Here is an 18,809-nt window from a genome sequence, read left to right as displayed (position 1 = left end):
AGGCATGCCAGGGACAGGGTTCAAGGACCAGGTTAGGACCTGTGCGTGCAAGAGGGCACGACAGGGTACATGGCCAAACCTGCACGTACTTTTACAGAAGCACGGGGAGGTATGCCATGGGCAGGCGAGGGCCTGCGCGTGCTTTAGAGAGCACGCAGAGCACAGTGCGGAAACAGCATGAAGTGCAAGGGAGCACAGAGGGCACGGCTGGGGCACTGGCTAGCTGATCGGGCTGTGGCACTGACAGACGGGCAAGACTCCAGCGAGCCCGGCTGAGGCATGGCAGGCGACACAGCTGTCACTGACCGACGAGCACGGCTGAGGCACAAGCAGGCGGGCACGGCTAGGGTGGGCACGGCTGAGGCACAAACAGGAGGCTAGGAAGGCCAGGCGCATGCAAAGGGCACACGAAGAAACAGAGCAAGGGAAGACAAGACGAGAAACAAGGCAGAGCTTAAGCAGAGTAAAGAACCAGGAATGGAAGCATAGGCAGAAACACGGAATCAAGAACAGAGCTAGCAGCGTAGCGTAGGCCGAAGCCCAGAGCCGAGCCAAGGGAGAACCTTGGGACTGGCCTAGAAACGTGCAAGAGAGCATAATAGGAAAGAGTCTAGCAGTGGAGCGTAGGCGAAGCCCAGAGCCGGGCCAAGGCAGAGCCTTGGGACTAGACATGGAAAAGAACATGAAAGGAAAGAGAGGAGGGATGGTGCGTGAGCCAGGGAGCCCTACAGAGCACCATAGGAGAGAGCGAGGCAGAGCAAGCAAAGACTGAGACCATAGGGAGGAACAAGGCATAGCGAAAACAGGCAAGGCAGAGAATAACAGAAGGACTACAAGTCCAAGCAGGACAAAGACGAACATGGCACAACGGACAAACATAAGACAAGGCACGGGACAAGAGATGGAGTACGAGCACGGAGCGTGTGCAGAGACGCACGACAGAGCAGAGTGCAAGGGCACAGAATAGAGGGAGCGCCCCACCGACCAAGCAGCCATGCAGGGACACCACACAATACTCAGGCCCAGAGCATAGGAAGGGGCGGCCTGATATAGGGATAGCACCTCCTCTTCCAGGTCAGGACCATGGGAGAACTTCCGGGTTCAGATCCACAGGATAACAGAGCACAGTCACATGACCAGAGTTCCAGACATGACGAGACGACTGCAGATCCAGTGCTGAAACCTAGACAGGTCACATGATCAGCGTTTCAGACATGACGAGATGATTGCAGAACCAGATAGTGCAGGATCCAGGCAGGAACACATGATCAGGAATCCTAGACATGACGAGAAGATCACAGAAGGCAGAGCAGAAACGCAGGCATCCTGCAGCTCAGACATGAGGTGAGTGTGCACACTGCTCTAGGGAACATGCAGGACAGCAGACAAGATATGCACATGCACATCGCTCCAGGAGTTCTTGAGACAAAACAGACATGGCAGACATGACAAACATGGTGGACATGACACATACACTCTGGCCCTTGTCTGGTGGTCCTGAGGTAGTTAACCCCCCCCAAGAGGGCCCTTTATTTGCCCTCTGAGAGGAAGACCCAGTGACCTCCTGAGCCCCAACAACCTTGTCCGCAACCTCCAGCTCCGGGTTCCCGTCCTCCCCCTCTGGAGGGGAGTCCTGGAGGGCCCCGAACCGGTTGGAGAGATCCACCAGAGGGGGGGCGGCTGGACCTTCCAATGGCACCTGGATCAGGGCTAGAGAATCAGAGGGGTCGCACTCCAGAGCGGAGGCTCGAGACCCGGACCCACTCCTACCCTTGGTTGTTTTCCGGTTACCCTTTTCCCTTTGTTGTGACCATTCCCCCTCTCCCTCATCCAGACTGTCACCGGATGAGGGTTCCTGGGAGGACATGGCGTCCGCCTGCTCCTCCCTTTCAAGTCTCCTGACTTCTTCGCTCAATTCGCTGTCTTTAGGATCCTCAGCTGCGAGTGAAGTACCTGGGTCAGGGTTTAGGGTCATTACTCCCTGCCCCCTGTTCCCATGGCGTTGCTCCTGCCGCCTGATGTTGGATGGCGGCAGCTTGCTCCTCACCGGTTCCCTGCCTCCTCCGCCCCTACTGGTCCCTTCACCGGCAAGATTAGTCCCGGCTTTCGCCTGTCCCGCACTCGCCGCTTTCAGGACTGCATTAGCAAAGGAACGCGGACAGCGACTGAATGGATGACCGAGGTCACCACACAAGTTACACCTAATCCTGCCACAGGTAGCAGCGAGATGGCCAAGGTCCCCACACAGTGCGCATTTCTGGGTGGTGCACTGCGCACTGAAGTGTGTGGGGCTGCCGCACCTGTGACCGAGCTTAGGCCATGCCGGCCTCCCAGGAAGCCTGCCTCTCCCTGGGGAGAAGTAGACTCTGGTCCTCCTCCTGGAAGTGCCGGAGCTCCTGAGGCAGGTGCTGCTCCCAGCAGGAAGGAATAGACTGAGCTTCCCCTTACTGTCCTGTGATGGGTGATAATGGTTGGGTGGTGTTCTGACTGGGCAGCAGTAGTTTAGCAGGTTGCAGGCAGGGAAGAGGATGGGTGTGATCCTCCTCCCCTCCTCCAGCCTCTCCTCTCCTTTCACTTTCACTATGACTCTTATATCAAGTCTGCAGAGTAAAAGGGGTTAATGTACAAGAGTCACCAGAGACGGCTGGAGAGAAAACGAGGTAACGAGGTGCGGACCCCAAATTAGATGAGACATAGGCTAAAGAGACAGAAAAGGGAGGAGAGAGACAGAGACAGCAGGAGAAGGAAAGAGATAGAAACAGAGAAGAGGCAGAGGAGAGAAAAGAACAGAGGAAGGGGGAGCAGAGGGAGAAGACAGAACAGAGAAAGAGGGGAGCAGAGGGAGAACAGAGACAGAAGAAGACAGAGAACAGAGAGACAGGGAGAACAGAGGAGCAGAGAGCGCAAAACAAAGAGACAGAGAGAGGAAACCGTAGAGACAGAGACAGACTTCCTGCCTTCCCGCTCTCTTCTGTATATGATCTATACGAGGACTGCGGCCAGATTGTTATTTTCCCATCTCAGGAGGTGAAGGCACCCGATGCCCCTCAGCCCTCGCCCGGGGGTCCTGCAGTCCATACTCCGCCCCTCGGGATGTGGAGGATACATTAGTTACAAATATTAGTAAGCGTTGTATCAGTGTAACAATTTTCTGTAACTGCTGAGCTCCGTCTCCTCCTATTTCCTGCTGCAGGAAGAGGTGAGAAGTAACAAAGGCCTCCTCACCCCTCAGCCACCGCTGTCAGCCACCGCAGGAACAGCAGTGTACAAGCAAAATTTCTTATGTTACATTTGTTATACTCCAGAGCTGCAGTCACTATTCTGCTGTTACATCGTGTCTTATCCTCCAGTCACCTCCAGAGCTGCACTCACTATTCTGCTGTTACATTCTGTCTTACCCTCCAGAGCTGCACTCACTATTCTGCTGTTACATCCTGTCTTACCCTCCAGAGCTGCACTCACTATTCTGCTGTTACATCATGTCTTATTCTCCAGAGCTGCACTCACTATTCTGCTGTTACATCCTGTCTTACCCTCCAGAGCTGCACTCACTATTCTGCTGTTACATCCTGTCTTACCCTCCAGAGCTGCACTCACTATTCTGCTGTTACATCGTGTCTTATCCTCCAGTCACCTCCAGAGCTGCACTCACTATTCTGCTGTTACATCCTGTCTTACCCTCCAGAGCTACACTCACTATTCTGCTGTTACATCCTGTCTTACCCTCCAGAGCTGCACACACTATTCTGCTATTACATCATGTCTTATCCTCCAGTCACCTCCAGAGCTGCACTCACTATTCTGCTGTTACATCGTGTCTTATCCTCCAGTCACCTCCAGAGCTGCACTCACTATTCTGCTATTACATCGTGTCTTATTCTCCAGAGCTGCACTCACTATTCTGCTGTTACATCCTGTCTTACCCTGCAGGGCTGCACTCACTATTCTGCTGTAACATCCTGTCTTATCCTCCAGTCACCTCCAGAGCTGCACTCACTATTCTGCTGTTACATCGTGTCTTATCCTCCAGTCACCTCCAGAGCTGCACTCACTATTCTGCTTTTACATCATGTCTTATTCTCCAGAGCTGCACTCACTATTCTGCTGTTACATCATGTCTTACCCTCCAGAGCTGCACTCACTACTCTGCTGTTACATCCTGTCTTACCCTCCAGAGCTGCACTCACTATTCTGCTATTACATCATGTCTTATTCTCCAGAGCTGCACTCACTATTCTGATGTTACATCATGTCTTACTCTCCAGAGCTGCACTCACTATTCTGCTATTACATCATGTCTTATTCTCCAGAGCTGCACTCACTATTCTGATGTTACATCATGTCTTACTCTCCAGAGCTGCACTCACTATTCTGCTATTACATCATGTCTTATTCTCCAGAGCTGCACTCACTATTCTGATGTTACATCATGTCGTACTCTCCAGAGCTGCACTCACTATTCTGCTGTTACATCATGTCTTACCCTCCAGAGCTGCACTCACTATTCTGCTGTTACATCATGTCTTACCCTCCAGAGCTGCACTCACTATTCTGCTGTTACATCATTACTCTCCAGAGCTGCACTCACTATTCTGCTGTTACATCCTGTCTTATCCTCCAGTCACCTCCAGAGCTGCACTCACTATTCTGCTGTTACATTATGTCTTACTCTCCAGAGCTGCACTCACTATTCTGCTCTTATATCATGTCTTACTCTCCAGAGCTGCACTCGCTATTCTGCTCTTACATTGGGTCTTCTAATGCAGTCATGTTATTTGCTTGTCTTACAGATCCGCACAGCAACATGGACGCTCTAGCAGATCAGATCGGGAGAGGTAATAGTGGAGATCCGAGCAGTGGAGAATCTAACGAGTCCTCGGGGTTAGGGGGATAATGAGGAGGGGATGATGGATGATGGCGACCAGACAGACTTATAATCATTGGTTTAATTTTTTTTTTTTTGCAGTAAAATTCGGCCCCGTCCCCCTGACATTTGTAAGTGTCCGACGTTATTATTACTACTGGTGATAACAGGATTTGTCATATTTCTATTATGATGAGTGAAGGTTCTGCTGATACCAGGAGTAAGTGTATTACTAGCGGGGGTAAATTATAGTATTAGTGACTGTAGTGTTGGGAGTAAGTGTATTACTAGTGGGCGTAATTTATAGTATTAGTGACTGTAGTGTTGGGAGTAAGTGTATTACTAGCGGGGGTAATTTATAGTATTAGTGACTGTAGTGTTGGGAGTAAGTGTATTACTAGTGGGCGTAATTTATAGTATTAGTGACTGTAGTGTTGGGAGTAAGTGTATTACTAGCGGGGGTAATTTATAGTATTAGTGACTGTAGTGTTGGGAGTAAGTGTATTACTAGCGGGGGTAATTTATAGTATTAGTGACTGTAGTGTTGGGAGTAAGTGTATTACTAGTGGGCGTAATTTATAGTATTAGTGACTGTAGTGTTGGGAGTAAGTGTATTACTAGCGGGGGTAATTTATAGTATTAGTGACTGTAGTGTTGGGAGTAAGTGTATTACTAGCGGGGGTAATTTATAGTATTAGTGACTGTAGTGTTGGGAGTAAGTGTATTACTAGCGGGGGTAATTTATAGTATTAGTGACTGTAGTGTTGGGAGTAAGTGTATTACTAGTGGGTGTAATTTATAGTATTAGTGACTGTAGTGTTGGGAGTAAGTGTGTTACTAGCGGGGGTAATTTATAGTATTAGTGACTGTAGTGTTGGGAGTAAGTGTATTACTAGTGGGCGTAATTTATAGTATTAGTGACTGTAGTGTTGGGAGTAAGTGTATTACTAGCGGGGGTAATTTATAGTATTAGTGACTGTAGTGTTGGGAGTAAGTGTATTACTAGCGGGGGTAATTTATAGTATTAGTGACTGTAGTGTTGGGAGTAAGTGTATTACTAGCGGGGGTAATTTATAGTATTAGTGACTGTAGTGTTGGGAGTAAGTGTATTACTAGTGGGTGTAATTTATAGTATTAGTGACTGTAGTGTTGGGAGTAAGTGTGTTACTAGCGGGGGTAATTTATAGTATTAGTGACTGTAGTGTTGGGAGTAAGTGTATTACTAGCGGGGGTAAATTATAGTATTAGTGACTGTAGTGTTGGGAGTAAGTGTATTACTAGCGGGGGTAATTTATAGTATTAGTGACTGTAGTGTTGGGAGTAAGTGTATTACTAGCGGGGGTAATTTATAGTATTAGTGACTGTAGTGTTGTTTTTTCACTGTTAGTCTTAATGCTGTGGTCGTAGTGGTGGTAATGTCCCTTTCATTAGTAATAGTGATAGTACCATTTATATTACTAGTAGTGCTGGTAATGGCAGCAGTTTCTATAATGACCAATAGTTGTAGTATTATTATTATTAGTGGTAGTATTATTAGTATTATTAGTGGTAGTGTTATTAGTATTATTAGTGGTAGTGTTATTAGTATTAAAAGTGGTAGTATTATTAGTGGTAGTAGTATTATTAGTATTATTAGTGGTAGTAGTATTATTTGTATTATTAGTGGTAGTATTATTAGTATTAGTGGTAGTGGTTTCTATAATGACCATTAGTTGTAGTATTAGTATTATTAGTGGTAGTATTATTAGTATTATTAGTGGTAGTGTTATTAGTATTATTAGTGGTAGTGTTATTAGTATTAAAAGTGGTAGTATTATTAGTATTATTAGTGGTAGTAGTATTATTAGTATTATTAGTGGTAGTAGTATTATTTGTATTATTAGTGGTAGTATTATTAGTATTAGTGGTAGCGGTTTCTATAATGACCATTAGTTGTAGTATTATTAGTATTAGTGGTAGTAGTATTATTAGTGGTAGTAGTATTATTAGTATTAGTGTTATTAGTATTATTAGTGGTAGTAGTATTATTAGTATTAGTGGTAGTAGTATTATTAGTATTAGTGTTATTAGTATTATTAGTGGTAGTAGTATTATTAGTATTATTAGTGGTAGTAGTATTATTAGTATTAATAGTGGTAGTAGTATTATTAGTATTAGTGGCAGCAGTTTCTATAATGACCATTAGTTGTAGTATTAGTATTAGTGGTAGTAGTATTATTAGTATTATTAGTGGCAGTATTATTAGTGGTAGTAGTATTATTAGTATTATTAGTGGCAGTATTATTAGTGGTAGTAGTATTATTAGTATTATTAGTGGTAGTATTAGTGGCAGCAGTTTCTATAATAACCATTATTGGTAGTATTATTAGTGGTAGTATTATTAGTATTAGTGGTAGTGGTTTCTATAATGACCATTATTTGTAGTATTATTAGTATTAGTGGTAGTATTATTAGTATTATTAGTGGCAGTATTATTAGTGGTAGTAGTATTATTAGTATTAGTTGTAGTATTATTAGTATTAGTGGTAGTAGTATTATTAGTGGTAGTATTAGTATTAGTGGCAGCAGTTTCTATAATGACCATTATTGGTAGTATTCTTAGAGTCTCCATTATCAGCACTACCTTCTTCTGTTGATCTCTCAGATCTTCTGCGTCGTGCTCGTTCCCCTGTGGACGTCGTTCTCCAGCTATGACACCTCCTTGTTGTTTTCGGTAAGTATTACTTTTGGTGTTTTGGATAATGATGACATCATGGTGCACTTGGGTTCAGACCCGCCCCCGAGGAGCAGAGGATGCTCCTGGCCCCATGTCTGACACCAATGAGCACACTACAGGTTGACTGATAATTTAGGGGGACCTGGTCTGAGCTCTGGGTCTTCTCTCGTCTCTTCCTGCAGATGTTGATTGATTTTTTCCTTCTAGATGTTCGTGATCTTCACAGTCATAGTGAAAGGTTCTCTGCTCTCGTGCTGGATCCTGATCAGGACGGTGAGTGAGCGGTCACTGCTGACACATCAGGGCTCCAACATATGGAGCTCTGCTCATCCAGAGTCTCCTGGTGCATAGCGTAGGGGGATGATGTGACTCTGCTTAGGTGACACGCTGCGGAGTGTCCACCACCCCTTTCCCACCATGTGTGGCCTGGTGACACTGCGTTACTCCAGGGCTGATATCTTTCTCATTTCTCGGTTGCAGACGTCATGGATCCTGCAGGTGACCTCGGTGTTGGGTGTGATGATCGCTCAGATGTTTCTCCTTCAGTTCAGTCTTCACGCTTCTCTGTTCTCCGTAGTGAGTATGAGACACAGATCTGACCAAGCCGAGTAACATATAATCTCCGGCTCTGTAATAACGGCCTACTCTCTCATGTTTCCTCCTGAAGGTCGTCCTCGTTCCTCCATCCACCTTCACCGGGATCTGTGTCTGTAAATTACATCTATGTGGCCAGGGAGATGACAAGCAGGAGGTGAGCAATGAGCTGACGAACGTGACCGTGAGGAGGGCGGACGAGTGTGACGTTGAGAATCATGGACAGGTGTATCGTTGAGGAGGGTGGATGAGTGTGACGTTGAGAATCATGGACAGGTGTATCGTTGAGGAGGGTGGATGAGTGTGACGTTGAGGTTGGTCAACAACTATGGCGGTGAGGGTGACCGATGACTGTGAAGGTAAGGGGGCTATAGACTGACAGTGAGGGGACTATGAGTGTGGCAATAAGGGGGCCAATGACTGACGGATACAGGGACCCATGACTGTCGGTTAGGGGGACAGATGACTGTGTTAGTTAGCAGGATTGCTAAGTTCAACGGTTAGGAGAACCAATGATTGTGACTATGAGTAGTCTGACGACAGTGGCAGTGAGGGGGTTAGACCAGTGTGACAGTGAGAGGGTCGGATGAGTGTGCCGGTGAGGAACATGGACAGTGGACAGGTATAACGTTGAGGAGGGTAGATTGTTGTGACATTGAGGGGGTCAACAACTGTGGTGGTGAGGGTGACAGATGACTGTGAAGGCAAAGGGATCTATTGACTGACTGTGAGGGGACCGATGAGTGTGACAATAAGAGGGCAAATGACTGTGATGGTGAGGGGCATCCATGACGTGTTAGTTAGGGGGACCAACAAGGTCAACAGTTAGGCGGACCAATGATTGTGACTATGAGTAGACCGATGACTGTGGCGGTGAGGGGGTTAGACCAGTGTGACAGTGAGGTCAGGCGTCTGACAGTGAGGGAGACCGAGGACTGTGGCAGTGAGGGGGCTAACGAGTGTGGGAGACATACTGCGCACAAGAACCTTCATGAGATAGACAGCCAAACCCACCACTGGTCATCCATTTTTGGGATTCCCTAACTGTCTTCCTACAATAGATGTTGATTGACAGAAAGGGGTCTAGCAGATGTGTGGAGATAATCCACCATCAGAAGTGTCCGACAGTGGGTAAAGCTGGACATAAACTTCCTACCTTATACACAAAACTCCTTACACTTATACTCCCCTCTCCTCACTTAGATCGAGCGGCCGTGCTGACCATGGTCATGTGCGGGGGATGGTAGGGACAGCTGACCGCGATCTATTAAGTGCAGGCACCTCAACCTCACATCATGCAGCAGCATTGCTGACCCCAAAATATATCAGCAAAAAAGTCCATTCTAAACCCATTGAGTCTCCTCTGGAGGGATCATCAAGCTCGAGAAACCATCATTAGATAGATATAGCTCCGGAAAGGTGCCCCGACTGGTAGACATCACCATCAGTCTCAGTGTAAAGTATCAGAGGGCGGTAGCCGCGGACGAGCTGCTGCTCCATGAGCCCCCGGCGCTCTACAGGAGCATCGTGTCCCAGTCTCAATGTGCAGTCAGGTGTGGGGTGAATCAGACTCACTTGTAGGCCACAGGCCTCCACCATTTCCAGGCCTCCATCTTCATGGGCCGCAGCACACAACTCGGGGAACACGCAGTTCGCATTAACAAACAAAACTTTGCTGAACAGTTCCAGTTCACCAGATTGTAGCATCGGTTACAACACTTCTTGCTTCTCGCCCCATTAGTACAGTACGTTCTCAGCTTTACGGTCCGTTCCTCCTGGACTGCCTCTACATTTGTGGTTTCTGTCGGCCCAGGGATTTCCCGTCCAGTTCCGCAGTGTATCTAGGATCCTTTACCTTCCTTTTACGCGGTTCCACGTCCATCATCCCCTATGTGCCAGAGGATAAGGGTTAGGGTTAGAGATCTGGACTTTGCAGGAATATCTGCAGGGATTCCAGTAAGGCCTCCCACTGCCCCGAACGATAAGTCCTTGCTGCCGCCAGCAGCTCACTGCGCTTGAATTTCACCTTCATTACTGTACTTCCCTATCTAAACCCTACCACGAAATAGTCCCCTTTCCACTGGGGCTTGTCCTTCCCACTATGGGCTAGTCCTAAACTTTAACTACGTACTATCTACACTATAGAGAATTCCTGTCACATACTATGAATATTGTACTAACGACACTTATCACACTCTATGCACTAAACATATTACACTTACAATGCTTACCCTATAGTCACTAGAGGAAGCACAGTCCGGAAGTGGAACTGGTGGGACCCAGAACATGGCCACTAACAAACCTCAACTTGGATGGTACTGACTTTGTGGTCACCACATGGACTTTACTCTGTTTCTGATCAGCCATCTCCCTGGATGTTAGCTGTACTGGCACCCCCCATCTATGGAATATCTGTTCCCTCTTCACTTTTTCTCCAGGTCATGTTGCTTCATCTTGAGTTTTCTCATTTCATTCCAGGATCCTGTTCCCAGCCCCCGGAGCAGAGCGGTAATCGGGATATTCTCCCGGAATGCGCAGGAGGAGTACTCCTGGCTGGCCTCCATGCTGAGCAGAGCGGGGAGAGTAGTACCTTTCGGTATCACAAACTCCAATGCTCATCAGTTCAACCATCAGGTGTCTCAGTGCACGTTTGCCATATTGTATCACTCAAAGACGCGAGGACGTGTCAACATCACCGACGTTACGGACTCTCTGTACGATGAAGAGCTGAGCTTCATGTCAAAGGTGCTCGGTAAGAGGAATAAAAGTGCAATGCCAATCACAGCAGCCAATCAGGCCTTCTCTTCTGGTTATTCACATTTCCATATACACTGCCGGGCTTTGTTAAGGTGTCATGGGCATCTCCAGTGGGCATCTCCTGTGGGCATCTCCAGTGGGCATCTCTACTCGGAATCTTCTCTTGGGATCTCCACTAGGCATTTTGACTGGGTATCTCTACTGTGCATCTTCACATAGCATGTCCCTTGTGCATCTTCTCTTGGCTTCTTCTATGGGTATCTCTACTGCGCATGTCCATTGGACATCACCAGTGGGCGTCTACATTTGTATTCGACAATGAGCGTCCCCATTAGACTTCACTTGGTATCTCCATTAGGCTTCGCCACTGGTCATCTCTGGGCATCACTAACAGGATTCACACACAATGCATTGGTTACTGGTTTCTCCTAGAAGATCTTCACTGTTAGAACAAAAGGTCAGTACTGGGCTGTGTCTGGTCCTTTAAGGCAAGTGTAGATGGACTATCTACTCTGGAAGGCTGAAATATTTTCTTCCACATATTGAAGAAGAGCAGCACCATGGAAAATCTTGCCCCCATGCATTTTTCTCCTATTATATGCCAGTTTCATAAGATTCTGCACAGTTGACTCCACTCTTCTCATCTTTTGTAGTAGAGAATGGTGGACGCTTCTTCTGATTCTCCATTATTACACTCACTCTCTTTGATCATCAATGATTCCTTGGTCTTACTGGTCAAAGTTGAAGAGTTGAAGAGCCAACGGCCTGTCTGAAAGATATTTACATTGGAGAAAGTAGATCTGTGACAGAGTCGTCACATCCAAGGACCATTCTAATAGAAGGGGTTTCTTGGATTCGACAAACATATCTACTTTTTGCCCAAAACAGCACCCTCCCACTCCATGGGTCTTGTCCGGCACTGAGCTGTTTTTGGAAGACATCTGACAACTTTTTCTTCAAGGGATGGCCTCTTAAACCTGACATTACACATTCTCTGTACTATTAGGTCCATTTCATCCAAGATCTAGCCACATCGGGCTGGACAACCCTTGGAGGCAGGAGTTTTGCTTTCTGTGTCATATTGACTGTTTTCTGTCAATGACTTTGGGAGCTGTGGTCCAGCAGGAATGTGGAGTCTTCTCTGTTCCTCATATTCCCCCTCTTCTCCATTTGTAATTTATCTCATTCATCTCTATCGCCCTTAGGTAAGAGTAACGTGATTGTCGTGGCTGATGACATGGATGACAGCAGCCCCAGGGCAGCACAGAACATCTTGACTAAGCAGCCGTCCATTGCTCAGCTGACCAGCGGTGTCTATCTGTTTACCACCAAGGAGAAAATGGACAATGAACTGATAAAAGACAAAGTTCAGCCAATATATAATAAATTATCCAAAGGTATAAGTGGGGTGTTGGTCTAGAGACTACACGGTGGTGGTGCTGGTGGTGGGGGGAGAGGGCAGCCACAGAAGTGAATTCATATCGCTGTGCGGAACATTAGAATGTCATTGTGGTCAAGATCCAAGCATGACCTTCAACATGAAAACCTTTGGGGTTCACTGCATTCCTTTACAAAATGTCTCTGCTTTATTTGCTTCACTCTAGCCAAGGATTCATAGCTGTATTCAACCATGTAGATGAGATGCCAAAACAAGGTGGAGAATTCCCCAGTGATTGTACAAGTAGACAAGTCTCCACCCTACATGGTATCAATAAGAATCACTAAGATTAGTATCGATAAGAAGGATCAGAATGGTGGGATCACTTCTTTAATCATAGGGTTCTTCTTCCCGGGATCCTTGTAGAGTCACCCATGATTCTCCATTGAATTTTCGTCCTGACTCTGATCAGAGAATGATCCAGCTCATGTGAATCTGTCCGCTCTTTATTAAACATACATTAAAGCTGATTTTGATCTGAGCTCATGGTTTGGAATTTTCTGGCGACGGCCAAACTCTTGACTCTGTCCCTTAATGAAGCGTCTCCACACATGGCAAATCATCGAATGTCTTGTCTCCATGAATGCAAATGTCCTTTACAAAGTGGAAGGTGTAAGGTGTTGGTTGGCATGGTATTGATGAGGTTGGATGATAAATATAGACTGGTGATATTTCCACCATCTTCTACTCTACAAAACACAACCATTGATGACTATGTATAACTATATTCATATCGTCTGTGGTACCAGTATGGTAGAGTCTCTTCAACTGGGTCAATCTTTGTGTCTTCTTTGGTCATTGACCCTTAATGTCTAATTATTGGGATATTGGCGGCATCATCTACAATGAATGGACTATGTGCTCTGGGGTCAATTGTGGAAAATCAACGAGTAGGTAAGGATGGATGCTTGGAGGAGTACTGCATGGCACTTCATCGAGTACGTAAGGCTGGATGCTTGGAGGAGTACTGCATGGCACTTCATCGAGTAGGTAAGGCTGGATGCTTGGAGGAGTACTGCATGGCACTTCATCGAGTAGGTAAGGCTGGATGCTTGGAGGAGTACTGCATGGCACTTCATCGAGTAGGTAAGCATGGATGCATGGAGGAGTACTGCATGGCACTTCATCGAGTAGGTAAGGCTGGATGCTTTGTGACTACTGTATGGCACTTCATCGAGTAGGTAAGGATGGATGCATGGAGGAGTACTGCATGGCACTTCATCGAGTAGGTAAGGCTGGATGCTTGGAGGAGTACTGCATGGCACTTCATCGAGTAGGTAAGGATAGATGCTTGGAGGAATACTGCATGGCACTTCATTGAGTAGGTAAGCATGGATGCATGGAGGAGTACTGCATGGCACTTCATCGAGTAGGTAAGGCTGGATGCTTTGTGACTACTGTATGGCACTTCATCGAGTAGGTAAGGATGGATGCTTGGAGGAGTACTGAATGGCACTTCATCGAGTAGGTAAGGCTGGATGCTTGTGACTACTGCATGGCACTTCATCGAGTAGGTAAGGATGGATGCTTGGAGGAGTACTGAATGGCACTTCATCGAGTAGGTAAGGCTGGATGCTTTGTGACTACTGTATGGCACTTCATTGAGTAGGTAAGGATGGATGCTTGGTGGAGTACTTCAAGGAACATTAATGAGGAGGTAAGGCTGGATGATTTATGAGTACTATATGACACTTTGAGGAGGTAAGGTTGTATTCTTTGATTTAGTATACCCTCAGCAGGGAAGGCTTGGCGGATTAAAATTAGAAGTGAACACATCTCCACAAAGTTGTTTTGGGTAGATTTACTCATGTACAGACTGCAGGTATGGTTTAGTCAAAATAAATTTGCTCACTTCTAATAATACATCTTCACCAACTCTTCAATCCTTTCTTCTATTGCTACATTATTAGACCCTTGATTTGCCTCACGCAGTCATCTGGGGGCTCAACATGACTGCAAGAGGCCAGTTACAGGTCTCACACTGACCTTATGATGGAAAGTGTTATCATTGAGGAGGAAAAGCCGCATTCTTGGTGGAGTATGACACTTCCCCGAGGAGGAAAGAATGGATGATTGGTGGAGTATTATACTTACTGGAGGAGGTAAGACTCAATGCTTGGTGGATTATGGTACTTTTTCAAAGAGGTAAGGCTGTATTCTAAGTGGAGTGTGTTATCTTTGAGGAGGTAAGGTTGTATTCTTGGTGGCGTATGGCACTTCCTTGAGGAGATAAGACTAGATAGCTTAGTTGGGTATGGTTCTTCCTAGAGAAGGTAAGACTGGATTCTTGGTGGAGTGTGTTTCCTTTGAGAAGGTAACGTATTTTGGGTAATGTATGGCACTTCCTCGAGAAGGTAAGCTTGGATAACTTGGTGGAGTAAGGTACTTCTTAGAGGCAGTAAAACTGGATTCTTGGTGGAGCATCTTACTTGCTCGAGGAGGTAAAGCTGGATTTGTTGTGGAGTTTCTTACTTCTTCAAGGTGTTAAGGATGGATGCTCGGCAGAGTATGGTTCTTCCTTGAGGAGGTAAGGCTGGATTCTTGGTGGAGTTTCTTCTTTTTTGAAGTGGTAAGAATGGATACTTGGCAGAATATGGTAAGGCTGGATTCTTGGTGGAGTTCCTTCCTTCTTCGAGGTGGTAAGGATGGATGCTTGGCAGAATATGGTAAGGCTGGAATCTTGGTGGAGTTTCTTCCTTCTTCGATGTGGTAAGGATGGATGCTTGGCAGAATATGGTAAGGCTGGAATCTTGGTGGAGTTTCTTCCTTCTTTGAGGTGGTAAGGATGGCTGCTTGGCAGAATATGGTAAGGCTGGAATCTTGGTAGAGTTTCTTCCTTCTTCGAGGTGGTAAGGATGGATGCTTGGTGGAGTATCGTCACATCTTGAAGATCTTTTGATGAAATAAACTGTTTTCTTTTTCCCCTCAGGGTTGGCCAGTGACATTGTAGCTGATCTAGTAAGTACATATTCATAGAGATCAGGAGCAGGTGCACAGTTGATGGTGACCTCTCGCGACGGCCTCTGTAATTTCTCACTGCTTGTTTCTTGTGCTCAGGTCTTGATCTTCTTGGTTGTTGCTCCCTGGTTGTACTTCTTCTGTGTCATCTATGATGTGAGTCAGGGGAATTGAGTGGATGACTGAAGGCGTTTGTTGTGTTTAGGGTCGTTATTATCTAGTGGACGTGTACAGTATATGCACAGATGTATTAATCCTTATATAATCATTCATTGTGGCCATCATGGTCTCAGAAATTCACGAGGAACCTGTCCCGATCACTGGGGTCACTGATCTTCTCTTCTTTTGTCGTCAGGTGTTTTTCCTAATAACAACAAACCTGAGCGGATCGTTTCTCTTGTTTTATGCCACTCATGCTTCCAATCATGTGAGTAATGAGAATAAGTACTAGAAATGATGGGTGCAGGCTCCGACGTAATGATACGTACAGATAGACTGTAAATACTTAATGTAACAATTTTATTGCCCTGGTCCTATCCCTAATCCTAATCATAATCCTAACACTAAACCGATCCATAGCCCTAAACCCAACCCTAAAAAGGGTTAGAAAAAGTGTAAATCATAAAAGAATGAAAAGTATTCATACAGTTGTCATCACTAGCTGCTCATCTGTCTTTCAGTTGCTTCTTGTGCAGAATGCAGCAGTCCAGATGGGTTTATCGGCTGCTGCACTCTGCATCAGCAGCGACTGAGAATCAAAGCTCCTTCATTACACTTAGCTACTAGGGATGAGCGGACCCCTGGAAGTTCCGGTTTTGATACTTCACCAGAACTTTATTTCAGAGTTCATATCGGGTTCCAGAACACGACCCAAACTTTAACCAGAACCCCATTAAAAACAATGAGGGCCCAAACTGAGCTGAAAAATTCTCAATCTTTCTCTGCAATGGACTGCTTCCCCCGGAACTCCGAACAATGCAACGGGTGACTGTCCGATACAAACACCAAACTTTAAACTTCGGGTTCGCTCATCTCTCGTTGCTACTTATGCAGAGCGTAGCAGCTGATGACAATCTAATCTCGCCTGCTGCGATCTTCATGAGCTCCGCTGGACGGCCACTCACTGCACAACTCCAACAAGGAGCCACTGTTGCAGGCGCCAGTCATTTAACATTAGGGCAGGCATGGGCGATAGAGCAGAGGGAAATATTGTGCCCCCTTTAACGCCCCTGGGTCACCCGCACACGACACCACTGGGTCAGGTATGAATGAGTATTGGGGGCTGCCCATGGCTGGCGCCACATGTCGGGGTCTATACTGGGGGACACATTTACTTTTTCTTTTCGTTACACTTGGTAATTTTGCCCCCAGTGTGACTCTGTGCTTCCATCTTCGTATCCCATCAAGCGGCAGAGAAACTCATCCCATTCAAGGGGCAAAAAGAAGGTAGGTTGAAAAGTGAGGATGGAAATGGTGCTGGTAAATAATTCCTCTGACCTGAAACACGCAGTTCATGGAGGAAAGTTGAGGTACTACCAATTTGCAGAATAAAGAATTTCTCCGTATTCATGTCATCTCCTGAGATTTTTTTCCATGGGTGACACTGTCACGGGGTCCTTTTCTGATATCACACAATCAACAGAGCGAAGGAAGTATGAACAATCCCAAGACCTTTATTATAGGCAAAACTAAAAGGTCCATAAACAATCCACCCCACTGAGGATACAGTAGTCCAGAACACGAATGCAGTTCAGTAACAGGATAAAATGTCCAGGGAGACGAGAGTCCAATAATCCAGCAGCCAGAGGATAAAAAGTCCATATGCTTCCCATTCTCTCTGACGTGTTGGATTCACACGATGCTCTCCACACAGAAACTAACTTCCCCCCTCCTGTCCTTTCCAGCCCCCTCCCTATGTCCAGGAGTAGTCGGATGGGTTGGGGTGGTTTTTAGGCCTCCCAGACCTGACAACGGTGCCTGGGGGATTATGACACTACAGGGGGTCATCAAGAGACATAGATACAGTCAGGCTGCAGACATACAAGGCAACAAGAAAAACACTATGAAAATCAGTGAAATAGAAAAATACACAAAATGATACCCACATAGCCTATCAAACCATCACAGACACCCCTATGGATCACATCTATCCTCGATGAGGGTCTTTTCTTTTTCAGGGAGCCCGGATGGTGGGACTAGCAGTGGTACTGGTACTGATGGCGGTGGAACTGTTTTCCTTGTACTGGACAGAATCAAGTATAAACCCGGTGAGTGCGTCTGCGCCATCAGTGCCGTCCACCAGTGCCGGCCATCGGTGCTGTCCATCGGTGCCGGCCATCGGTACCCATCTGCTCCGCACTGACACTGTTCCCTACTCCACAGGTCTTGCTCCTCGCGCAGTCACTTGGCACAGGAATCTTCATCCAGATATGCTAGGACCAGGGATCCACCAGACTTACAGACATACAGGTTCGGGGTCTTGTCTGAATCTGGGGATACCTAAAAAAAAGGAATAATAAAAAAGGTTATGAAACCTTAGAGGGTTAAATAAATGACTGAAAAGGGGACAGTGACCAATCAGATTTCAGCTCTGGAATCTTTCCATTGGAAAGTAAATGCTACGTTCTCATTGGCTGTGCTGGGAATTGATCCAATCTGAAAGTTATTCTTCTCTTCTAGCAACTTCTGTAGGAATCATCCAGAAATCAGAACACACAGGAAATGTATGAAGGACCATAAAGTGCAATACGGGCGTTCACAAGCGATAATCTCATATAAAGACGTGTGACATTCACAAGACGAAACCATCATCCCGGATATTATCAATATATCATGTTCACATGTCCTCAAAATATGTGTATAAAATGTACAACACCTGTGAGAATAAAATAAAATGTGTATTATACAGCAGTATCAAAGTCATATTGTCATCTCTAGGGGGCAGTATTATAGTAGATATATTGTACATAGGGCAGTATTATAGTAGTTATATTCTTGTACATAGGGGCAGTATTATAGTAGTTATATTCTTGTACATAGGGGCAGTATTATAGTAGTTATATTCTTGTACATAGGGGCAGTATTATAGTAGTTATATTCTTGTACATAGGGGCAGTATTATAGTAGTTATATTCTTGTACATAGGAGCAGTATTATAGTAGTTATATTCTTGTACATAGGGAGCAGTATTATAGTAGTTATATTCTTGTACATAGGGGCAGTATTATAGTAGTTATATTCTTGTACATAGGGGCAGTATTATAGTAGTTATATTCTTGTACATAGGGGCAGTATTATAGTAGTTATATTCTTGTACATAGGAGCAGTATTATAGTAGTTATATTCTTGTACATAGGAGCAGTATTATAGTAGTTATATTCTTGTACATAGTGGCAGTATTATAGTAGTTATATTCTTGTACATAGGAGCAGTATTATAGTAGTTATATTCTTGTACATAGTGGGCAGTATTATAGTAGTTAT

General features: G+C 45.6%; 1 protein-coding gene across 5 annotated transcripts; it reads left to right on the top strand.

The window, feature by feature from the left end:
- Window positions 1-1,220: 1,220 nt before the first annotated feature.
- Window positions 1,221-18,237, top strand: LOC141073115 (uncharacterized). 5 transcript variants are annotated; one of them, XM_073560451.1, is made up of 16 exons: window positions 1,221-1,344; window positions 4,791-4,835; window positions 4,967-4,995; window positions 7,509-7,577; window positions 7,788-7,853; window positions 8,061-8,156; window positions 8,248-8,331; window positions 10,653-10,926; window positions 12,137-12,328; window positions 15,299-15,327; window positions 15,427-15,483; window positions 15,683-15,754; window positions 16,699-16,773; window positions 17,505-17,594; window positions 17,710-17,796; window positions 18,007-18,237. In XM_073560451.1, exons 2-15 carry the CDS (start codon window positions 4,805-4,807, stop codon window positions 17,761-17,763), a joined length of 1,218 nt encoding a protein of 405 aa, XP_073416552.1. In that variant the 5' UTR covers window positions 1,221-1,344; window positions 4,791-4,804; the 3' UTR covers window positions 17,764-17,796; window positions 18,007-18,237. The 5 variants fall into 5 exon arrangements, with proteins under 5 accessions (XP_073416552.1, XP_073416550.1, XP_073416554.1 ...); XM_073560449.1 differs by lacking the exon at window positions 1,221-1,344 and adding an exon at window positions 2,542-2,660; XM_073560450.1 differs by lacking the exon at window positions 1,221-1,344 and adding an exon at window positions 2,546-2,668.
- Window positions 18,238-18,809: the final 572 nt, after the last annotated feature.

Source organism: Dendrobates tinctorius, unplaced genomic scaffold, assembly GCF_039654945.1.
Source record: "Dendrobates tinctorius isolate UK_male_01 unplaced genomic scaffold, ASM3965494v1 ptg000297l, whole genome shotgun sequence".
NCBI lineage: Eukaryota > Metazoa > Chordata > Amphibia > Anura > Dendrobatidae > Dendrobates > Dendrobates tinctorius.
This window is presented reverse-complemented; position numbering and strand designations above follow the sequence as displayed.

Bases quoted from the DNA above. Each gene is read 5' to 3' on its own strand.
- LOC141073115 (XM_073560449.1), top strand. From the start codon at position 2,621: ATGTACAAGAGTCACCAGAGACGGCTGGAGAGAAAACGAG. The intron at 8,157-8,247 runs GTGAGTATGAGA...TTCCTCCTGAAG, and splicing joins ACGCTTCTCTGTTCTCCGTA to GTCGTCCTCGTTCCTCCATC. The intron at 8,332-10,652 runs GTGAGCAATGAG...ATTTCATTCCAG, and splicing joins AGGGAGATGACAAGCAGGAG to GATCCTGTTCCCAGCCCCCG.